This window comes from Sciurus vulgaris (assembly GCF_902686455.1).
Source record: "Sciurus vulgaris genome assembly, chromosome: 5".
In the NCBI taxonomy this organism is placed as follows: domain Eukaryota; kingdom Metazoa; phylum Chordata; class Mammalia; order Rodentia; family Sciuridae; genus Sciurus; species Sciurus vulgaris.
Window position 1 is genome coordinate 36,372,983 of NC_136465.1, and position 19,212 is coordinate 36,392,194.

Sequence of the window (19,212 nt, forward strand, 5' to 3'; positions counted from 1 at the left end):
TAGAGACCCACATTATAATGAATATATGAAATGAGAAGTTTAGGCTCTTACAGGATGATCTCTGCCTGCCTTTATTCCTCAGATGGTTAGGCTGCCCTTCCCCAGCCCTTGAAAATTTTTGACTGAAGGGTCTGTCCTTTCAAGACTCCCCCCTTCTATATCTCTTGTTTAAACAGTAATTTCTAACATACATGCCCCCCTATCACACAAGATATGTATTTTTGTGCATTTAAATATTTATATCTATAAATGTTCTATTTTAGTGAAATCTCAACTTTTATTAGCTAGTGAATTTGAAGCAAGAACTGTAGGTCTGATGCAGTGTTACAGTGCTCTCCCCTGACCTTGGTCACGTTGTTAATCACCCATAGCTCTCAATCCCAAGACGAACACAGCCTTCACAACCTGAACCATTTCAGTTTAGTGTCATATAGCTGTAGAGCCCAGGTTAAACATTCTGAGAACCAGTCTGGTCTCTAGAGACGTCATGGGCTAAGTCATAAGTCAGCTCTGGGTTTTGACTCACTTGAGCTCTTAGGACCAAACAGAAATACTGAGTTGGGCTGCATTAAGATTTCGATTCATGGCCAGGTGTGGTGCTGCACCTCTGAAATCCCAGCAGCTTCAAGGATCACGTGGTCAAAGCCAGTCTCAGCAACTTAGCGAAGCACTTAGCAACTCGGCGAGACCCTGTCCCTAATTAAAAAAAAAAAAAAAAAAGTTTTATATTCCCAGGCAAAGCATTTGGAAGACAGTACTTGCCACTAGACATTTCAGCAAAATGATTAATTTTTCTATTTCATTTTATCAGGAACAGGTTCTTATATTCAAACAGTGGCCAGTGCTTATTGTGATCCATCTTGTTTTGATTGTGCCTGGGATTTAATTTATAGAAGCGACTTTTTATTTATAGGAAGAGGTTGATACCATTGAATAAAAGTTTTTGTACTTACAGTTCTTAAGAGAAAGGTACACAATGCAACATTCAAGGCTCTGTGGGGAAGTACCCTGGTCAGTCAGAATATAGAAGTGGTGAAGGAAAAATCATGACCCAGGTCCTTCGTTGTGCTTTCCTTGGAAAGGGATGAGCTGAGCTGAGTGGGGCAGGTGGACAGGTTTAGGATTGGGGGCAGAGGATTGAGTAATTTTGTTAGGCTCTGAGTGATAGGGATGATCTCAGTCCTTGGAGGTGATTTAAGGTAGTGGGTATATCCATTTAGGGTGTGAGAGTGAGTTAAAACAGGCTGGCCACTGGGTCTTTGGATGGACAGGTTTGCATGTGAATGGTGGACTATCAGGGTCATTTGCTGTCTCTGAAAATGACTAACTCTGGGACGGCAGTCTGTCCCCAGCCAGCAGGCCTCCTATGCTTGTCAAAATTTGATAAATATATAGAAGTTTAAAAAAAAATGGGGCCGGGGCTGTAGCTCAGTGGTAGAACACTTGCCTCTGGATTTGATACTCAGCACCATATAAAACAAAATTAAGATATTATGTCCATACAACTAAAAAATTAAAAAAAATATATAAATATACCCCCCACTAACAAGTGAGAAGTACAACATTGGGTTTTAGAACATCCCTCCATTATGTTTCAGAACTATTCCTCTTTTTCCTGGTAAGTGTTCAACAATGCAGATAACTTCAGCCTTCCTGCCACCCAAGTGGTAATGTCACTGAATAGTTTTCCTTTTCCCCTGTACCTCAGCAGTTCCTCCTCCCTTTCTAGTAATAAGTACTGGGGTTCTGGTTGGAACACTGTCCTTCTGTGTGACCCATCATTGCCCCCACTCCCAATCTGTTCCTTTCACTTTCAGTGGCACCTGGGCTGACTAATGTACTCTTTCTACCCCTAAGAAAGCAGCTTAGAATGGGCTATGGTGGTATTCTCAGGTATGATATGATATCAAGTGCTTAAAAACTAGAGTGCTGTTATTAATAGAGTACGAAAGTGATTTATTGACACAGGCTGTTATCTTAATCTGATTTTATGTTTTTCAGTAACCAGGGAAACTTAATTATTCAGGTTTCCATTGGAATCCTAAAAAAACTATTGCTAGAACTTACTGTTGCGTTTCTCTGTTGATGATGAAACCCGCCCCCCATTCTGTTTTTTCAAGAGTGATTCTTACTCTTTCTCTCTGCTATTCCTTCTTTCCCCCACTATTACTGTCACATGAAGGATATGAGAAGTACCACCAGGATCAAACTTCATTCATTCAATTTGCCTGTATTATAAAAGGTTATACTTGGTTGGGCTCTTCTGGAAGCAGGCCCTAAGCCAAGAATTTAAGTGAAAGTGATTTATGAAGGAAATCACAGGATAAACCAGTAAGGGAATGAGGAAAGGAGGATAGTGAGGGGAAAAAAGACAAGGTCTTATTTCTCTAAAATCCCAGACTCCACATGATTGGGATTGGATCTGAAGTATAATCTACATCTCAGAATTTGCTCTACATGGAGATTTTTTTCAATCTGTTTCACTGGTTAGTCATTAGCTGCAGGTGAGATTTCTTGAGTGCCTAACAGCTGTCTTTCAGAGTCCTTTTAAGAATGAGCCATGTATTAACAATGAAGAATGAGAAAATTCAGGGACTGGGTGCATAGACCTGGGAAAAGAGTTCTAAGAATATTTAAATAGAATACCAGCAGTGTTCACCACAAAGGTTAAAAACAATCAAAGTCAGAAAATGGCAGAATATTAATCCAACATGTCCCCTTCCTTTTACATTTGAGAGACTTTTATATATAATTCAAATAATTTGCCCCAAATCCCACAGTTACCTAGTAACAGAACAGGATTAGAACCCACATGTGACCTTATTCCCTAACCAATCCTCTTTTGCAGCAGCTGATGGTGGCAAAGGATGTTGGTTGAGATAATGTTTAAATTGTTCCCATTATACCTCAGGTATCCTTGACATTGTAATCATTCACTCAAACTTTTTAAAGCATATTTTAATTCAACTTTATTAGGTTATAAAACACATAATAAATTGCTTCTATTTTCAGTATACAATTCATGAGTTTGGACAGATGTGTATCATGTAACCATTGCAATAATCAACGTTTCTTTCATTCTCTCAAAAAGAATACTTGTGTACCATTGTAATAAGTACTTCCCAGCATTGTTGGGTCCAGACAACTACTGATCTGCTTCCTGTCATTAGATTCAATTTACTTTGACCTAGGATTTCAATATAAAGAAAACACACAGCTTGTACTCTTTTGTATCTACCATCTTTCCCTCATCATCTGTTTAAGATTCATACATCATAGGTTTAATTTCCCTGATGATTAATGATATTGAGCCTCTCTTTACTTGCTTCCTGGTCATTGGTGTGTGAGTGACTGTGTGCGTATACATATATACACACGTATGTAATATGTACATATATATTTATACATACATATGTAATGTTTTGTGAATTATCTCATCAAACCTTTGGCACAGTTGATATATATATGTGTGTGGGGTGGTTATTTCAGGACTTATTCAGTTCTATAATAGCTGTTTTATCCAGATTATGCTTATTCCATCATATTTACATTTTCAAGTCTTTTTCTATTGATTGATTATTCTCTTCGCTATGGGTCATATTTTTGTTTGCTTTTGTCATATCTAGTAACTTTCTAGTGGATGCTGAAAAGTGGACAAATTTTTTTTCTGTTATTCCTAGATGCTAGTTTTTTTATCCTTTAAAAAGGATTTTATTCTTATTTTCCCCCTGCAGAGCAATTAAGTTACCTGTTTCTTTAGAAACTTGTTTTAGAGTTTTGATAGGTTATGTTCAAAGTAACTTTTACTCTATGTCTTATTTAGCACCACTACTAGGGTATAACTCCCTAGTTATCTTCCCAGAAGTCCACTGTAGCCACTTGCCTCTGGTTAGTCACAATTTGAACCTGACATAGCCCTGCATGAGCTTGAAAATTTCTACTTAGAGCTCCAATTATTGTTTGCCAGGCCTTATGTATTGCTCCTGACTGTGCATCTTAGTATCCACCCATAAACTTAATGTAGCTCCTCTATAAATTTATGAAACTTCTCCTATAACTCCATTCTACAAATACTATGTATCAGGGCCCTCCTGAAATCTGTCCTCCATCCACAATTTAGCAGGACCTCCTTTCTCTGCTCAGATTATCCCTTTTGTACAGTTGTACAAAAATACTTTCAGGTAGAAATGTGGAAGTAATCTTAGAGTTCATTTTCCTTAGAGATCACAGTCTTGCATCACCTGTTGTCTACATCTGAAAATCATTGTTTTCTATATTCAGTTTTCTAGTTAGTGGAAGTGGCTCTGAGTCATGGTCTCTACAGTGATTTTTTTTATTTTTTTTTTAATTAAATCTCCATTTCATGTAACCTGTGTGTATCAAACCTCATGTATTTTCTATATTAAAGGCAACTCCTGTTTTCCCAGATTATCTGCAGGTTGTGTTTGGTATTGTTGGGGTACACCCAGACAAAATATTCTATGGGAGTCCAAATCTTAAGTCATAATTCCCTGACCTTAAAAATATTTTGTATTTATGAAATAAAACATAAAAAAGTACACAAATAAAAATATATAGGTTGAACAAATAATTTTGAAATGAATAACAATGTAATTGTGACAAGTGAAAGGAATATCATTAGCACCCAAGAAGCATCTCTGTGTGTACTCTTCCCAATCATAACCCTTCCTCTGCCTGGAGGCAGCCACTACTCTGTCTTACGGTGGAAAGGTGTAATACCTGTTTGTAGACATTCAGGAGGTTCCTTAGCCAACCTGCACTCACCTTCTTGTGAATTCACAATCATTGCCTAGTCCCTTGCAAAGACCATTGTACACCAGTGCCACAGCTCCTTGACCCAATGTGTCATAAAAACATTTATCTATTGTAAAATTTAAAAAAATTAGGATGGCCTGTATCCTTTTGTTTTCATTTTTATTTGTGTGTGGTGGCTTCTACTACAGCTTTGCTAATGGTGAAGAATGAATTTTAAGTTTAAAAAAGAAGCATAAATTACTATGGAGAACTCCAGATAAAGCGTTGCTGGCAGTTGAGGGGTGGCAGAGGGGCTTCATGGAGGAGATAGCATGTGAGCTTCATTGTAGAGTAGTGGTTCTCAGACTCGGACGTTCATTTGAGTGCTCTGAAGAGCTTTTAATCCTTCTAGAACACTGGGGATGTGGCTCAGTGGTAGAGTACTTGCCTAGCATGTGTGAGGCCGTGGGTTTAATCTTCAAAACCAAAAAATATCTCACAAACTACATTAAAAAAAAATAAACCTATCAGAGGCTCTATTCCATCTGGAGAGATTTTAATTGGTCTGGGAATTTTTACAGGGTCTCTAGGTGATTCAAGAGTGCAGAATCAAGGGCCTTAAAACAGAGCATTCTCCTTAAACCTGGAGCTGGGAGGTTTGTTTGTTGCTTTTTAATTTATATTTTACCATGGACTGCCTGATATTTTGGGAAAATATAATAAAAATGAGTTACTAGAAAAATGAAAACCAAAAAAATGCAAACTCCAATATTACTAGATTCTACAGATATACAATAACTGAATAAAATTGATATTAAGATTTCAAAATGTTGACTCTTTCCTACTTATTGTCAGGGAGAGGAAACTGAATTCATGGACTGGGAACCAGACTTGGTGTTAATGTAGAGGGTGGTACATTTGGAGTCCTGTGTTAATTGAATGGAATCATGGGCCAAGCGAAGTTGGTTAGGTTCAGAGTATACAGGGCCTTGAATGCTGGAAAGAATAGCTTGGCTTTTATTCTGTCTGCACTGGGGACCCAGATAATTCTCAAAAGGTCTGATTGGCAGCCCCTCCCCTCCCCTTGCTGGGCATTGAACCTAGGGCCTAACACTTGCTAGGCAAGCATTCTATTACTGATCTACATACCCTCCCCTGAATGGCAACTTTTGTTATGAGTTTATAGTAAGAATGTATTGTTGGTAAGAACCTGAAATGAAAGAGTAAGTGTTGGATATTGGCAAAATAAAAAACAAACTCTTTAAATTTTTGGAGAAGTCACTTCAGAAATGCTAATAAGCCCTTTAGAGGATACAAGCATTTAAACTAGCTAGTCCTTGAGCTTAAATCCTAAAAACATGATTAAATTGTAAAACAAAGCAAAACCCACTTCTTATTTTCAGAAACCACGCAGATAGAAGATCCAAGAAAGCAATGGCGAGGGGAACAGGAGAAAATGCTCAAGGACTATCTCTCAGTGGCTCAGGATGCACTCAGGACACAGAAAGAGCTGTATCACGTGAAGGAACAAAGACTGGCTCTGGCCCTAGATGAATATGTACGATTAAATGATGCCTATAAGGAAAAGTCAAGTTCTCATACAAGCCGTAAGTACAGTGTGACTGTTCAGACTTTAGAAATGGAGACGGGGTTGTAGATAATAGAAGGCTACTTACACTTCTTTGGAGTTTAATTTTGAGCCCTTTTCCTTCCTAGGCAAGAAGAATTCCTCTAAGCCATGAGAGGTGAGGGAACCCTACAGATTTCTCAGTAAAATATCTCATTCCCATTCCAGATAAAAATTTCCCCATTTGGGGATTTTGCATACCTTCTGTTTTTGCTCTTGCCTCTTAGAATGCTTTTTATTCATTGATGAGTTAATTTTTACTTTTTCAGAATAAGGCCACTCATTTGGCCTCTTTTGCTACTCTTGTACAATACTTTTAGTGGGGAGAACCACAGAACTATTAGTTAGACAAAGTTTCTGTCCCCCTCTCCCTCATTTACTCCTCCTTTATCTCATACATTGATAATCTGGAGCTGATTCTGTTTAAAGAAGCAGTTTTGATGGGCTTGAAAGTTCTACTTAAATTATAAGTACCTGCAAAATGTAAAGCCCTGATTAGCTGCATCTGCAACATAGTCCTCTAAGGACATAGTATATGTAAAATCTAGAAGAAATTAATTTATGACATTCCTCTCTTCCTGAGTTTTAAAAAAATTATAGAACTTTGAAGATTATATTTAGGTGTTTGAATGACAAAGGAATTGCAGAAAGAAAGTAAGTATCCACTGAAGAATATAAATCTTCTTAGAGTCAGTAAATTCTAAAGTGAGAACTAGGTAAGCAACTTGAAAATAATAATTCTTTTTTTTTTCTCTTTCAAAAGTATTCTCAGGATCTTCATCCAGTACTAAATATGATCCTGATATTTTAAAAGCTGAGATCTCCACTACACGATTAAGGGTAAGACTTTTTATTTTGGTTCTACACTGAACTTATTCATAGACTCTAAAGACCATGGAAGGGATATCTTTAGACAGTCTTCTCCTGTCTCCACTTGGTATAGCAACTTCTCCACTTATCCCTGCTGGGTGATCTTTTCCCCTTTGTTTGAACAAGTTCACTGTAATTGAGATGGTCTACATTCCATTATTGGGATTTATTATTAGCAAAATTTGACTCTTGATCACTTTCTTTCATTGTGCTAAGTTTTATCTTTTAGAGCTAAATCAAGTTGTTCTTTCATGAAACAGCCCAGTATTTAAAGGTGCCTACAACTTATGTCATCATGTCATTCCTTTTTGAAGTCAAATGTTTTAGTTCCCCATAATTCTTCACACAGGAATGTTTCCTGATCTTTGCCCGAAAGCTTTTTGACCAAACTGCTCTTAAGACCAGAGCTTGTTTTTCCTTGATTTTGGGGGGTCTTAAAGACAGTTCACTAAGCAAATTAATAAATATAACTAATACCAAGATGATAAAATAGATTATTACCATGATCACAGAAGTTTCTATTGTGTCTCCTCATTGTCATTGCTCATCATCATTACCCCCTAAAACAATACTTGTTATCACTGCAGGTCAGTTTTTTTGCCTACTTTGAACTTTGTAAAACTGGAATGCTATCATATTTATTATTTGGTGACTTCTTTTGTTCAATAGCATTTCAGGATTCATCCAATACGCTTTTATTACCATGCAGCATTCTACTTTGTTGTACACACCATAAATTATTTATATCCCTTTTACCATTGTTATATATATAGTCCACTTTTTATTTTGTGACCAAAGTACCTGACAAGAACAACTTAGAGGAGGAAAGCTTTATTTTGACTCACAGTTTCAGTACATGGTCACTTGATTCCATTGCTGTGAACCTGAAGTGGGGCAGAACATCGTGGTGGAATGGTGTTATGGAGGAAATCTTCTCAGCTCGTGGCAGCCAGGAAGCAGAGAGAGTCCAAGGAACCAGGGACAAAATATATTCTCAAGGCATCCCCCAGTGACCTACTTCCTCCAGCCATGTGCCCACCTGCCTATAGTTAGTTACTACCCAGTAATCTATTCAGATCATTAATCCATAATTATTAATCCATCAAATGGATTAATCCACTAAGCAATAGCTCTCATAATCTAATCATTTCATCTTCTGCATTAACAAGAGCTTCTTATCCAAACTATAACAATATACATTACAGTTTATTCCAGTTCCTTACTATTAAAGTTACATGTTAATGTACACATCTTTTGTACATATCTTTTGGCGCACATCCGTACACATTTATTATGTAGGAGTGGAATCACTGTGTTAACAAAGACATGTTTCAGGGCTGGGAATGCAGCTCAGTAGTAGAGTGCTTATCTAGAATGTGTGAGGCCCTAGGTTCAATACCTAGCACCTGAAAAATATAAAAGATAAAACACCCTTTAATGGGTATTGCCAGATAGTTCCAGCCCTTCTTACTTCCTGATATCTGTACTTAAAGGTCTAAGTTAATTTATACACATGACTTTTGCTTGCATTCCACAAGTTTTAAATTTTTGTATTTTATTTATAATTCAGTTCCCAAATATTTTATTTCTTTATGATTTCTCATGAACGTTTATTGTTTAATTTTTAGACAACTGGAAATTTTCTTTTATTACTGATTTCAGCTTAAGTCTACTAATATTTTGTCAACATGCAAATTTGTTTGATTATTTTTGGTTTCTAGTTACTTGCCGAACTTCTACACATTGGTATGAAAAAAAATTTTTTTGACCAAAATAATCACAGTATTTTAAACTTTTAAGTCTTGATTAATACAACATGTAGATTCCCTATATGTTGAATTCTTGGTCTGGTCTGCTTTTTTCTGTTGGTTTTTGGTTAATGTGTGACTCTTACAGTTGCTTACTTTTCATTAAGAGCCGTACAGTATATGGAAAAGTCTTAATTTGAGGCTTTGGATGATCTTGTCATTCCTCCAGAGGGCATTTAGTTTTGTTTCTCGTAGGCCGTTGTGTCAGGGACAGATAATTTTAATCCAGTCATGTTAGCGCTGACTAAAATCTGGACTTCAGTCTTCTTCTAAGAGCACATCTGTTTGTAGTTTACCTTTTCTCTTCAAAATCCCAACTGAACTCTTTGAGGAGGCTTTATCAGGGTGCCTTCTGCTTGATTAAGGCTAAACTGCCAATCCCTCCCCTCCTGCTTCTCAGCTCCGTGGGACTGCCAGTAGCTCTCGGTATCTCAGTCCTCCTCAGTCACTGCATTGTCCCAGCTTCCAGTTTATTTCATAGGTAAATACCTCAAAAGGAAGAACAGTACAGCATTTGGATCATGATTCTGAACTTCCGTTATCTTTTGGATCTTTAACCTAAGTTCTTGCAGTCTAAGTAGTTCTCTAGTGCTGTCAAACAATGTGTATTGTTTAGTTAGTCTAGTTTTTCCTAACAGTTTTTCTAATTGTTCTCAGAGAAAGAGCCTGGAAAAAGTTTATGTATGGACTGGAGCTATAGTTCAATTGTAGAGGGTGTGCTTAGTATGTGCAAGGCCCTGGTTTCATCCCCAGCACCCAAACAAACCAGCAAAATGCAAACGAGATTATAAATAGTTACTGGAAGTAAAGCCTGCCTTCTGTTTGGAGTTCTTAGTTTAATTTATGAAATTTATAGAAGTGATCTGTGTCATTCTATAATAAATGACCTTTATGGTATCAATTCATTAATATTTCTTTGTACATTTGTCAAGAATGTTATGTGTTACTTAGTCGTGTACTTTGATACTATATTTCTGTACTGTGTCTGTGTATTTCTGTGATCTATTAGGCCAAATACCTATCTTAAAAAAAGGAGCTGAAGGCATTTTTGTAAAAACTCACTCTTAATAAACTAAGCCACTCACTTAAACTGTGCATTTCTCAAGAAGTTATTGCTTGTTATTGTTAACTCTTCTAAATGCTAACCATTTTTATAGTTCTTATCTTTATTACACATATTATAAATGGAATAACCATAATAAGCTATTGTAGTCTGTCCATTTAAATCCCTTGTAGGAAATATGCAAACTGAGGGAGGGAATTAAAAATAAAAACATATTATGGTATCTCATACAAATATCCAGAAATTTCTGTGCCTTGTTTAACTTCATCCTAAATGTTTTTATTTTTTATTTTTTTGCTACCAGAGATTGAATTCAGGGTTGCGTTACCACTAAGCCCCACCCCCAGCCCTTTTTATTTTCTATTTTGAGACAGGCTCTTGCTAAGTTGCTTAGGACCTCACTAAATTGCTGAGGCTGGCTTTGAACTTGCAATCCTTCTGCCTCAGCCTCTTGAGCTAGAATTACAGACATGTGCTACTGTGGCTGGCTAGTGCTAGCTCTTGCTTAAAACTTGTGAACAGTGAAAAGGCCTTTTTGGAAATGCTTCTTGCAGCTGTATGGCCATTCTAGCTTATGTTGCTGTTGTGATGTTTGGAGCTATGTCTTGTTTTGAATACTTCGGTCCTCTTCACTATTTGTGCACATTTTGGCCATGTAGTACTGTCAGAAGTAGATGGATAATATAACAGAGATTTTTTGGATTTCGATAATCTGGCCTTTCTTGACTGGTCTACTTTATCTAGCCAAGAAAATCACTGTGTATATAAGGCCCTTTTACAAATTAATGTCACAGGAATAGTAATGCAGGAATGAACTAACTTTTCCTTGCTTATATCTCCATGTATTTGCCTGTGTTTTGGTCACAGTAACAGCTTTTTCAGGAATAACCAAACACTAGTTTCATATTTTTTTTTTATTTTGATGCAACTGTATTAGTATTGTACCTCATTTGTTTTACTGAATCAGAGTTGGCCATTCAGGTCTTTGGGAACCATGTAATTACAAACAGCTGCCTGAAATCTCTTTTCACATCCTTTCATATTGTGATTATAGGTATTGGTATACGTATTAGAAGTGTCCTTCTGGGTCTAATGGAATAACAGTATTTCCTGATACTGTATTTATATTTATTGATATGGTGAAATAAATAAGTTGATGCTTTTTATTAAGATAGTCATAACTTAAAAATGTATTTAGTTGCTTGAAAAAAATCTAATTTTAGGAAGAATAATGTAAAAATTTTTACTATTATTTATTCATATAGATATTTAGACCTTAGCTTTCTTGGGATAAGGGATAGAATATCTCACACAAGCTAAAACTTCAACTACAATTTTAAAAAACTTTCTATGTTCAAGATTACAAATGGGTAAGATGTGAAAATTCAGTGGAGAACTTTTTGATGAATTTTAATTAAGTTTTTACTGTGCTTTATTAAACTAAAATAGAATGTTAAAAGTGTAAAAGAAAATCTTCAGAAAGACAAATGCATTTGAGAAGTTTATGGAGCCCCGTAACATATACTACTTATACTTATGTAAAAGAGGTAAACAAAGGCCCCTTTGATTAAATTATTTATACTCTACTCCTAACATACAACTGATTAATGGACAGTGTTATTAATAACAGGGTGCTATCTTTTTTCTCAATATCTACTTATACATTGTTCAAATGGAATCATTTTGAATTATTTTTAACAGTGGTAATGAGCTTAAAAAATCAGCCACAATCTCACCTTTTTATATTCTTGGGCATAGATTTAAAGAATAGCAGTTGAATTTAAGATTTGGTTTGTAAGTGAATAGTGTTAAAGTAATTAGTACATCAAAATGTAACACTTTAACCAATGATCTAATATAGCAGAAATCATTCCAGTGTGCTTCCAATGAAAAGAAATATGTCTTCTCAGAATATAAATTACTACAAATAAGGATTGTCTCTTGACTAGACATGAAAGATATCTTTATGCTCTTATTTTATTTAAAACTTAGTTTACATTCCAAGTTCTTTCAGTTGTAACCTATCTTATTTCAATATGTTGAAGGAGAGAGAACAATGCTAATTTTGTGTCAAAAAGGTTTGCAATAGGTATGATTTATTCTTCTCTTAAGATGTTTGGAAATCAATTCATGTTGTAACTGGTATTTGATTAGAAAACAGTACAATAATCAGTGAACTTTGAATGAAAGTAGGAACAATAAGATGACTTATTCACTGAAGAGGAAAATTTCAAGAGAAAGTGGGAGTGTAATATTCTATTTAATATAGTAACATATCTATTATGCTATGCTAGTAACTACAAATAAGTATCATAGCATGGCACTGTCTTTTTTCAGAAAGCATACTCTGACCTTTAAGAGAGTGAAACTATAAAACTTAATCACAGTTATAGATTCATAATATTTTGTTTTTCTCTTTAATGATATTGCCTCTTTCTAATATCAAAGGATGCTATACTATGGGCTAAATAATATATGCTTAAAAGAAATCCTTCATTTACATTGGTTCTTATTGAAGAGATATTTAGTTTTTCCTCTCCTTTACAAGCCACCATATCAATCTTTCTTTCTTAGGGCTTAAACACCTTTATATCCATCATTTCACAGCATTTTACAAAATTAAATGCAATTAACTTTTCCTCGGAGAGAATATATACTGAGTAGACAAGATTGACTTGCAAATGATCATTCATAAATGATAAATGTTAAAGAATTTTATAAAGCCTGGACAAATGTCTAAGCAGGGATAGGGAAAATTGAAAAATAAAAGTAAACTAGGGGCAGTTAGCTTAAGAATACTTAATTATGGGAAATATTAAACACTACACAGAATAGAAAGAAAAGTTATCTTTCATATTTCCATCACATTTCTCAAAAGTCTTTTCTTTTACCTTACACCCTACCGAATTATTTTGATGATTAGAGTCAATATATCATTTTATCTATAAATATTACACTATATATTTCTATAAACTGGGGAGTTTTAAAAAGCGCCACCACTATTCCCTTTATTATTACTTTTTTTTTTTTTTTGCGGTGCTGGGGATTGAACTCAGGGCCTTGTGCTTGCATTATTATTACTTTTTGAAATGTTAAGAATTCTTTCTATTATCCAAATTCTTTGTCAATTTTTGTTTTCCTATTAGTGTAATAATCTTTTGTTGTTGTTGGCGGTGGTTTCTTTGAATCAGGGCCCAAAAATGGTCTATAGATTGTAGTTGGTCAGTATATTTCTGACTTCTATTTTAGTCACCATCTTTTCTTTGTAACTGTTCAAAATTATCAGGTCATTTTTAGAGGTCCTCCATGCCTAATTTTTGAATCTTCCTTTCCTATTGTGTACATCAACAAATTTATTTGAGGGCCCTCTGTATTTTCTTTAGAATGATAATTAGATGTAGAGAATTATGAGGTCAAGGTATTTTTGGTGTGGTGGCGGTTGGGGGGGATTTGGCATGGAAAGTGTTGTGTATCTCTACCAGGAGGCAGTTGTGTCATTTTTCCCTTTTTAAAATTTTAACAGTCATTCTTGATCATCATCTAGATTGTTTATTTCACTAAGAATTGCAAAATATGTGCTTGCAAATTTAAACATAATTGATAGTTTTAAATTTGTAATTATAATGCTCATTGATCCTCAAATTGTCCTATCATATACATTTAGGAACCTCTTTACATTGACTCCTGAGGCCTTTTATTCTAGTATTCTGATCGTTTTCTTTCACTCTGGTCTGAAAAGATGCCCTTGACCTTTTCCACTAGACCTGAAATCAAACATTTCTCTAAGAAACTGATTTTTTTTCTTTTTTAGTGAAAGATGGTGTTTAGAGGACCATAATTTATATGCATAAGAGATTATTGCAATGGGTTGACAGTAGTGTATAAGTCTTTAAAATATACAGATCTATAGTAGTTACAATATTGTGATATTGACACAAAAGTAGAAATTTCAGTGGATAGATTTGAAGGTAAAATGCTTTACTTGAAAAAAAAAAAAAAAAAAAAAGTGGGCCATGAGTTTGTAGTGCTTTGTTAAAATATGGACCCAAAATATATAAAGCAGAAAGTGTCAGAAAATCAAAGGAGAAATAACAAATACATCATAGTAGAAGATTCCAATATAACTCATTGATGGGTCAAGCAGATAAAAATAATCAGTAACTCCCAAAGTGGGGAGTACTCATTTTAAGCACACTTAGAATATTCATTCATGAAAGCTGACCACATATTGAGCCATTAGACTAGTTTGAATAAATTTCAAAGAATTAGGCAGACTACCTTCTCTGATCATAATGAACTTCCAAGAAATGCATTAAAAAACCAAAAAACAAACAAACAAATAAAAACCCGGATCATTTTCACATCTTTCCAAAGAGCCAAAGTAAAAAAAGATCAGCAATACAAAGGATTGTCAGGGATGTGGAGTAACAGGAACTCTTTGTTGTTAGTGGGAGTAAAGTGCACAGTCACTTTGGAAAACTGTCCTTTTCTAGTGAAGTCGAATCCTGTACACACCTGATGGCCAAATTACTCTACTCCTATGAATAGAATCTTCATGGTAATACCTAAAACTTGAAATGTCCGTCAGTAGGAGAATGAATGAATACATTTTGTATGGTCATTTAGTAGAATTTTATATAGCAGTAAAAATAAGTAAACACCATTGCACGTCAGCAACACAGTGCTGAGTGAATGTAGCTAGCCACCAAGAGATACATGTGAATAGAAGCTGAATGTGATTTCATTTACATAAAGTTCAAAAAAGACAAAAGTACACCTAGGGTTAAAAGTTATAATACTTACCTTTGGCTTAAAGGAAAGGTAATTTAGAGGGGCACAAAAATGACCTCCTGGGATTTTGATAATGTATTATTTCTTCAACTCTTGACTATTACATGTTTTAACTTTGGGGTCATTCATTGAATGGTATACTTAAGGGTTTTTGTTTTCAGTGTGTTTGTTATACTTCTAAGTTTAGAAACTACTTAATTTGGAAGTCCAGAAACACATAGTTCTAATGAATAATGAGTTAAAGAAACATGAATGCTCTTTGCTAAAATTACTAAATAAGTTTTGAAAACCAGAATATTTCCAAAATCTCAAAGTGTATCTCCTCAAACATATTATTAAATGCCAATGATTTTACCATGTTTACTAATTTTTTGATGCCATTTTTCCTGTTCTTGAGTGTGGACTGGACTCAATGGTTATTTGCTGATGAAAAGAGTTTGAAAGGGAAAAACAGTAGACTACAGAGAAGTGTGTCAATTCCTGCTATAACCAATTAAGGTTCACCTCACCAGAAATGTGTTGACAGCATGTACTCTAATATCATTTGATGAGAACAGCATAACACCTCTGTGCTATTCTTCCCCCAAATCCATAATATCAGTGTAATGATGAGAGAGTATCAAGCAAACCCAAATTGAGGCACTGTTTACAAATATCCAAGGAATGCTTTTTCAAGTCTTCAAAGACATGGAAAGTTTGAGAAACTGTCACAGATTGAAGGAGCCTAAGGAGGCTTGACAACTAAATACAACTTGGTATCCTGCAGCATTGGATCCTGCAAGAAAAAAAGACAATAGTGAAAAAACTGGAGAAGTCCAAAAAGTCTGTGTTTAGTGAATAGTGTTAATAGGGTAGAGAGTTACAGAAAAACTTTGAAGCCTTAAATGCATAGACTAGAAAATAAGACAGTCTTAATGAGCAATGCATTTAACATAAACACAACAGAATAAATCCAGATTCAACGAATCTAAGAAGGGAAGTCAAGTGAAGAGTAGAAATTATTAAAATATAAAACATGACTGTAATAGAATCAGCGTAGCAAAATTTGGTTCTTAGAAAGAATAATAAATTGACAGATATCTGTCAGTTTGACTAAAAAATGAGAGAAAAGAACTAATAAAGTACAAGAAATGAAAAGAAAGAAAACTACAGATACTTAGAGAGCATTATGAAAAAATTTATGCCACACGGGCTGGGAATGTGACTCAGTGCAGAGGCTTGCCTGGCAGGGATAAGCACTGAGTTCAATTCCCAGCAACCCTCCCACCAAAAAAAAAAAAAAAAATGCTATTACATTTGAATTTCCAGATAAAATGAAAAAAATCCAAAGATAATATCATTGACCCAAAATAATTCAAGGTAAAGAAAACAAACAAACAAACCTCAATCCAAATTGGAGTAAGTGCTGTATACTGGGGCGTGGGGACCCAAGGAGATCTGGTCACAGTTTTAAAGGGGATATTCAGAATAAGCATCATTGAGAAGGCGTAATCTACAGAAAGACTGGACAGAGGTGGTGAAAAGGTCAGATGGGAAAGAGTCAGTGTTAGGTCTTGATGTGGGACATGGTATGGGCCTGGTCTTCAAGAAACTATATGAAGTCAAATGTGGCCACAATAGAGGGTGAGAAGGGGAGGGAGGAGATGAGAAAGTTGCTCTAGGCAAAGAAATGAAGATAGCTTGAGGCTTTGGAGAGGTCTTATCTGAAATGGAGACCATTTGACCGAGTTTTTGTCATTTTTATATTTTGCAAGTTTCATAAGGAATGAGACTATGGTTTTCAATTTTGTCTTTTTTTTTTGTGATGTTCTAGTTTTTCCATTCCATTTGCTACTTTTTAAAAATTTAACAGCTTTATTGAGCAATAATTCATTTTTTGTATAATTTTCCTATGTAAAGTGTATAATTTAATGATTTTTAGTATATTCATGATTAGACATCCATCACACCATCCAATTTTTAAACCATTTTTTGCTTCCCTGAAGAGAACCTGAACCCATTAACTGTTATTCTTCATTCCCTACCCTTCCCTTCTCCACCCTTGGAACTCTAAGCAACCACTATTTTATATATTGTCTCTCTAGATTTGACTGTTCTGGCTTTTTTCATATAAATGTCTTCGTACAATATATGTTCTTAGTGATTGACTTCCTTTACTTAGTGTAGTGGTTCCAAGGTTTGTCTGTTCCAAGGTTTGCAGCATGCTTTTTAGTTGCATAGTACTCCAGCCTGTAGATATACTACCTTTATCCTTCAATCAGTGTCTGAGTTTTTGGATTGCTTCCACCTTTGTCTCTTATGAGTAATAAACATGTACACATGTTTGTGGAAGCACATTTTTGTTTCTTTCTGTTTATTTACCCAGGAATAAAACCGATAGGTCACATGACAACTTGCTGGTATAATTATTTTATGTTTTTATAGACATCTAGCATTGATCTTTCACATTTTAATCTATTATTTGTATCTTGAGAGAGTATATTTCAGAAATGTTTCATGTAATTTTTCTCATTGGCTCTTATTTCATTCTTAGTGTTAAAAGTTAAATTCCAATCTTCTTGTTTCTGATGACAGAAATCACTTATTAGTCATCATAAATGGTTCTGGCATTTAGAACAATCATAAATGGTTCTATTTTTTTCTGTTTTTCAGTTAAGTTTAAAAGTATTTTATCCTTAATCTTGTGACTATCTGGAGCTGATTTCTCATTGTACTTAAAGGTGACTTTAGTGATAAGGCAGAATGGTGAGAATTTTAGAAAGGTGGAAGTCGTATTTGGTGAAAGATTTCCAGCAGGAGCAGGTTGACAGTTGCCCTTTATTGGCTTGCAAGAGGAGCTCCCAGGAAGACAATGGAGTAATAGTGAGAAGAGAAGGTAATCATTAGTAAAATACCATTTTGCTCATTATATCTTTAATGTTGCAAAGTTCCCTTTGAGGGCAAACTTATGAAACCTGCCTGTCTTGTGATCTCTCTAAGGTCTACAGGTTTTGGAATTTACTTTTCTTTTTTGTTGTCTTCTTCTTTCTCCTTCTTTTGAAATAAAACTTACAGCACTCAGATTGTAGGAGATAGTAAGAAACTCTGTGATCTCTAGTCATACTTAGCACATTTAATCACAGCATCTTCCTAGCTTTCAGAAATAACTTTGGAATCAATTGAAAATGTCAGTTGCTTTAGCATAGTCAGTATAGAAAGCAGGACATGTGCAAAAAGTCATGGGCCTCTTGCCTCCAATTTAGTACTTTGGGTTGAGAGATTTGATTTCATAGAAGTAGCAGCTGCAGAAAGTTTAGTACATGAGAGAAAACAGACTCTAGGGCTTGTGGGCTAAATAGTCTTCAGTACTGGTGGGATATAGGAATAATGTAGCTTCTAAGGTAGGAAAAATGGTATAGATTTTATGTAGGTGATTTTGCTACAATTTTGGTTTGTCTTTCACAATACATATATTGTCATGACATTAATAGCTAAAACATTAAAGGAATTAAAAAATATCGTGGGTTCAAGACTGGTCTTTGGTGCTTAGTGACAGTGTAACCTTCAGCAGGTTACCCACTTTTTTTCTTTTTAGATCCGTGATTCCTCATATATAAAAATAATAATTAAAACTTTGTCTAACAGTAGTTGTGAGGATTGAACAAAAGTTATTTTTATTTAGCACAATGCCTAGAATACATAAAACTGTTCATGAATTTACTTCTCATTATTGGTTCCTAGTAGAGCCTGCACTGTGTTAAGTTTGCAAAGCAGCATTAATTTAATCAATTCTGTAGCTGTGAGCTAGAGATGTTTGTTCTTACATTCTGTGTCCTACTTGGGGGTGAATCTGAGTAGGGAAGACTGGAAGCATTGATTCTCCAATAGCTAATGATGTCACATGGTTCCAGGGAAGAAAGATTGTCGGACTGCTACTTAATACCTCTCCAAACTAAACCAATTAGAAATAATGTTTAGTTGGAAATAATATGTTTACACTTGTTAGTATGAGAGTGAATTTTTTATAGTTAACAAAATTTAAATGCAACATTAATATTTGAGAGCTAAGAATCATTCAGGAAAAACACTAAAAAGATGTCCCCAAATAAAAATGGTTGCTTACAGCCAACTTTAGGTAAATTAAATAATGGCAAAGAAAAGAAAGCACAGTTTAGTTTTCTGTCATTGTCATCCAAGATACAGTACATCACCTGAACTGAGGAGAGTTTATCAAAAGTTAACTTAAATTTTTTAAAAAATTTAATTCTCATTTTATTATGGTACTTAAAAAGATTCACCTTCTTAACAGATTTTAAGTA

At 34.9% G+C, this 19,212-nt stretch overlaps 1 protein-coding gene across 3 annotated transcripts in view; it reads left to right on the forward strand.

Moving 5' to 3' along the window:
• Window positions 1-19,212, forward strand: part of WWC2 (WW and C2 domain containing 2) — a 215,654-nt gene that overhangs the window by 120,741 nt on the left and 75,701 nt on the right. For 2 of the 3 annotated variants that reach the window (XM_079141845.1, XM_079141846.1), the window contains exons 3-4: window positions 6,159-6,362; window positions 7,146-7,222. In XM_079141845.1, coding sequence (XP_078997971.1) covers window positions 6,159-6,362; window positions 7,146-7,222 — 281 coding nt within the window. Of the gene's footprint in view, window positions 1-6,158; window positions 6,363-6,471; window positions 6,501-7,145; window positions 7,223-19,212 lie in introns of those variants that run through there. The other variant, XM_079141847.1, reaches the window with a different exon arrangement.